This window comes from Penicillium angulare (genome assembly GCF_028827245.1).
Source record: "Penicillium angulare strain IBT 27051 chromosome Unknown utg000005l_segment0_segment0, whole genome shotgun sequence".
Lineage (NCBI taxonomy): Eukaryota > Fungi > Ascomycota > Eurotiomycetes > Eurotiales > Aspergillaceae > Penicillium > Penicillium angulare.
Window position 1 is genome coordinate 5,062,065 of NW_026623164.1, and position 5,894 is coordinate 5,067,958.

The following is a 5,894-nucleotide window of genomic DNA, read 5'->3' on the forward strand; positions in this document are numbered from 1 at the left end:
CTACCAAACTTAATACCACTATAACATTACTCTAGATATATACTATCCTGCTGTGGCCGCTATAGGTATAGCCTAGTCCTAGTGTGTACTATAGTTATTTTAAATACTCTTAGACTATAGATCTATTACCTTTTGTTATACTAACTTATTTCTTAGCTTCTAGAAACCTATTAGGCCCTAGTCTATTAAGGCGCTAAAAATGGCTTCTTAGCTAATTATTCTTATTAAAAGTACTTCTGTCTCTATTAAGGTTGACATCAAAGGGTTAGGCAGATAAAGAATAGTGATATTAGATCGTTTAATTCCATCTACAAATTTATTTATATTTCACCTTCATCATGTCCTTTCCCTACACTAGAAATCCTATCTATAGGTCTGCAAGAATTTACAGTAGGCTAAAAGTCCTAGGCCCCACTCCGTTATAAACATCTAGAGGATTTACATCCGGATGTCAGTCATCTATAGCATTCAGTACTTGAACTTAAAGCAACCGCGTTACTAGTAAGATACATAATTAATAAGGAGAGCATAATCGACAATCGAAAATGCTAAAGCCAGCCCGATGAATGCATCTGATAATGTAGGCTTTCGTCTAGCCTGCAATCAGAAGAAAAGTCGAAGTACTATTACAACTACTGATAAGATTAGCATTGAGATAGCGGCGCCAAGGTTGGCAACACCACTACTACTAATTTCCTTCATAGTCAAAGTGATCGAAAAGTTCTTTGGTCTTGGTGCACCAAAAGGAGGGGGAAATGGTGAGTATCCCGATAGAAGTGACACATAAATGGGACAGATGAGAAAGAATCGCTGAATGTAATAAGGAATAAGTAGAGAAGTAGAGAAGTAGAGCAATAAAATGGTTTACGATATCTGGGGGTTGCATTGCACGGACCGTACGCAGTTGGGTTGGTTTACAAACTGTCCCTAAATTATTATGTATGATGATGTATCGAGGTGCAGGGTATTCTTTCCCATTATTATCGATGTTCTGAGGCCCCCCACAGTGCCACAACCTTTTGGGGAAAGCTGTGCTGTGATCTACGGAGGCGAGAGGTGAAGCGTAAAAGTAAAGTCCATTCGATTTATTTAGGAGAGAGGGCGAGAGAGAGGGTGAGAGAGAGGTAGCAACATAGGCAGAAACATAGGCAGAACATAGACAGGTTTCTCATGTAAATACTAGTAGATGTCTATACTTACCTACCACAACGCTAGAATGGGAAAGTCAAACATTGGAAGACGGTAATCGAGTAGCAATTAGCTGAACCTACAGGCGCACCAAAAAAATGAGAACTAGCTTGTTCTGTAAATATTCTGATATACATACGGAGTAGTACGAGACAGGAAGATGTGCTTAGACTGTCTTCTGTACACACGGAGTACAGTGTGGTTGATATAACAGGGGTATTGTTTGGCCCACAAAACTTTGGCCTCCCACAGACACACGAACAAGAGGATTGGCCGTCTTGCTGATCAGCTTGGGGGCCGCCCCCAACTTCCTATACATAACTGCAGTGCCTTGTTTCGTTTGGTGACTTTCGCTCCATTCGGGTGGGGCGAATAGGCCAGACTCCACTACATGGGGCCGTCCCGAGATATGAGCTTCGACCACAAGCCTATCAGAACCGTATCGATCCTTTACCCCTGTAAGTATATCCCTGCAGGTTTCCCGTGTTACTTTTTTTTGGCTTAATTTCTTCCTTCATCCCTTAGGTGGAACGCCACGTAGCCATGGCCGGAGATCTCGGGACTCTCCCAAAAAGAGGATCATCGGAAAGTGTCCGTGCCCACGAAGAGCTAGACATAGAAGGCAGAAAAAAAGACCAAGTCAAAGATTTAATCAAAATTAGTGCATGGGGAAAGTTTATAGTCCAGCACACTTACAAGATAACGCTCGAACTAATCCAGCGATTAAGTGCCACACTACATATGTTATATTGGGGGCTGAGGTTACGAGTGGGGAACCTTTGAAGTGCAAGGTCCATGGGTTTGCGTAATGTATGGTTATGTACCGAACAAGACGGAAACTTTGAGCAGATAATGTACTGTCGGAGAGGGGCGAACGCGTATGAACTAGTACAGCTGGATAACATTTTTTTTGAGAGGGGTTATTCTATCTAGGTGCTCGATCGAGTTGAGCGATCTTGCCTGGTTCGTATAGGCTAGTTATATAGCCCATACGTACGCTTACGTGCGCTTTATATACAAAAACAGTAATATAGGATCTAAGCCTGCGCTAAATCATCAATCTGTAATAGGAAAGGTGGTAATCTTCTCCTGCGGAGTTCGACATGTACTTACTGCAGCGCAGACATTTCTTTGTTCAAATGTCTCCGAGCCTCCCCGCGTACACCTATAAATATTCCTCCGCCCTCTTTTCCTGCCCCTAAGATCTATCGTCACTTGGCGTTTGACTACAAGCTCCACTCTCAATTATTTGTCCTCGCATTCTACCTCCAAATATGGCTCCTCTCGTCCTTCTTACCGGCGCGACCGGACTGGTCGGCTTCAGAGTCCTCCAAGAGCTTCTCAAGAAGAGCGACTTCGACGTCCGCATTGCCGTACGCTCCGAGGAAAAAGCCCAGACAGTCTTTTCCAACCCAGTCATTCAAAAGCTCCAGCCCACACTGGGTGGGCGATTGACATACAAGATCGTCCCCGACAGCGTTGTACCGGGCGCCTTTGACGAAGTCCTTCAAGAAGTCACATATGTGATCCACGCTGGATCACCCGTTCCAGTCCCCGGATGCAACCCTCTCGAACAAGTGTGGAAGCCTACAGTATTGGCCATCGAGAATCTGCTCGCCTCAGCCGCAAAGGTCCCCACTATTAAACGCGTGCTCGTAACTTCATCCATCGTCGCGAACATGGCCCCCATGCCTGATCCCACCGTCACAGTTACCGCAAACTCTCGATTCCAGCTCCCAGGTGTCCCCGAGACCTTCAGCAACGAGTTCGAAGCCTACATCCTGGGCAAGATTACCGAGATTAATAACATTGACACATTCGTCAAGGAAAAGAAGCCACACTTTTCCGTTTCTGTCATCGTGCCCGGGTATATCTTTGGCCGTGATGAATTGGTGCTGGATGCCAAAGCGGCCGTTGAAAAGAGGAGCTCGCCTGGAATCTTGCTGCGCAGCTTGACAGGAGTCGATTCCCCGGCTCCGATCCACGGTGGCTATGTCCACATTGATGACTTGGCGGAGATCTACTTGAGGGTTTTGAAGCTAGAGTCTAGCACGGAGTCTGTTAGTAACTTCGGGGCCTGTAAATTGTGCAACTATGATGACTCGTGGGCTCTTGTGGAGAAGAACTTTCCCAAGGAGATTGCTGATGGAGTGCTCACGCGTGCTATTCTACCCACGCTGCCCATTTCATATGATTCGAGTGGGACTGAGAAAGCTCTGGAAGGCTTCAATTTCCGCTCGTTTGAGGATGGAGTTAAGGATGTCGTGCAGTTTTACCTAGATCGCCTGGCCGAGCAGAACTAGTGGATCTAACCCATAGGGGTAATTGTAATCTACTAGATTATATTTAGGGTAGGGTGCTTAAGTATAGGGAAATAAAAGTGGGTTGGGGTTCATTATATTAAATATTCAGCAGTAGACTATAATTATATTTCGGACTTGTACAAGGCTTAGAGTTTTATATGTTTTATATTTATATTTCAAGTATCTTCTATTTTAATTTTAGATTATTTAGAGTAATGGAAAGAGTAGTTGTAGGGGTTTAAAATTAGGGGGTTTTTTTAATAGGGTGGAGAGCCTGCCTGACTGTAATATATTACTATATAAATACTACTACTAAATATTTAATAGGGTATAGATAATTATATAGTTTAGATAACTAAAAATTTAAGGGTTGATTTACTATATTCTAGTTTATATTCTAGTTTTTTTTTTAGGCTAATTAACTAAGTTTTGTTTATATAGTATTACTATTATATAGATTTTATATAATTATCCCTAGATATATATTTCTATTTTTAGTATATTGTAGACTATCCCTAGTAGTCCTAATGTTAGTAAGTTTTTTTCTACTAATTCTAAGTTTAATATAGTGATTTACTATAAGTGTAAGTATACTATACAAAGGGATAATATTACTACCTAATCTATAGTGTTATGGGATTCCTGAATCCCTTCGGGTACGATTCAAGTACGATTCATAGCTGCTCCGCGGGTGAATCTACTATAATATATCTATTAATATATAATTATCCTAAGCCCTAGTAAGCTCTAGTAATATTAAAATATATAAATAATAGCTACGATTCTTATTCTATAAGAATTAGTTCTATATATTGACTATTCTATTTAATCTCTATTATCCGATATTTTTATTTAGTTATAGGTCTCTAGCTTAATAACTTAGTAACTATTATAATTCTAATTCTTCTCTTTTAACTACCTAAGGATTAATAATAGTACTCTCTATATACTAAAACCCTATATTCTCTTATAATAGTATTTAATCTAAGCCTACTATATCTCCTCTTCTTATTATTAGATAATCTAAGATTGAATTAGTCCTAGATTAGATTAGGGAAATTACTAATAATCTTATAACTAAAAGTATTAGTAGATCTAGAAGTATTACTATAGATACCCTATCCTAAGAGGGTCGGTATAATAAAGTTTATTATACCTTACCCTAACTTTTTTTACTAACAAAAAAAAGTAGGGACAGAGTTTATTACACTTTGTTTTCATAAGTTTATTATATTTCAAAATAATCGTACGAGAAAACTTAAACTTTCAGAAGTTCTAAGTTAACTATTTCTATTTCCTCTATTTTAATCCTAGACTTTCTAATATAAAGATTAGTTTATATAAGTATTTTGAAAATAGTCAGTTTTAGGAATTTATTTTAATAGGATATAGTCAGTTGCCTATCTTAATTACTAATATTTTAAAAAATAATAAAGGATCTATAAAATATATATTTATTTCTCTTTATTTCTTTCTCTTTATAATATTATTTTTTTTTTTATAATTTATATAACTACTATAATTATCTTTCTTATTTATATACTTATCTCTATCTTTATATAATTTTTTTTCTATATAAATTAGATATTATAGTTAATTTAATAGATTCTACTACTAATAAATACTTCTAACTTATCCCTAAATTTCTAATTATTATATACTAAAAATATAAAATTAGTATATAACTATAATAAATTATCTACTATCTTACCTATTCTCTATATTAACTTCTTAAAAAGATAGCTTATTCTATCTAAAAGACTATTTATTCTAAGTAGCTAATTAAACTAAATATCTAGAAATTAGATCTTTCTTTCTCTATATAAACTCTAATTATAGGAATTTATTATTATAATAATAGCCTTCTTTATATCTAGAATACTATATATTACTATATTAGCTAGATAGCTAACTCTTTTAAATAGTATTTATATACTAAATATCTATTCTTATCTAATAATAATATCTCTATAATCTCTATATACTTAACTACTAACTTATTTACCTAATACTCCTACTAAGTTAATTATTAATATATCTTTACCTCCTAATATAGCTCTTACTATTTTTCTATCTAAAGGACTAAGTAAGAAACTATTCTAGATAAGCTAGTATAGTAGGATATTATTAAAAAAATCTAACCTATAGGGGTAATTGTAATAGACACCATTACAATTAGGGTAGATTTCTTAAGTATAGGGAAATAAAAGTGGGTCGGGGTCTATTACATTTAATATACCCAATTCTATTATATTTATATTTTAGGCTTATACGGGGCTTATATTTTAGTATATTTTTAAGTACCTCCTAATCTATAGGGGTAATTATAATGGATATTATTATAATTAGGGTAGATTTCTTAAGTATAGGGAAATAAAAGTGGGTTAGGGTCTATTATATTTA

At 36.5% G+C, this 5,894-nt stretch overlaps 1 protein-coding gene across 1 annotated transcript; it reads left to right on the top strand.

Moving 5' to 3' along the window:
- Positions 1–2,462: 2,462 nt before the first annotated feature.
- On the top strand, positions 2,463–3,491 carry N7478_009254 (uncharacterized protein; the record flags this gene model as incomplete). Its single annotated transcript, XM_056925468.1, has 1 exon — positions 2,463–3,491. The coding sequence occupies one exon, from the start codon at positions 2,463–2,465 to the stop codon at positions 3,489–3,491; it is 1,029 nt and encodes a 342-aa protein (XP_056778194.1).
- Between the last annotated feature and the right edge of the window lie 2,403 nt (positions 3,492–5,894).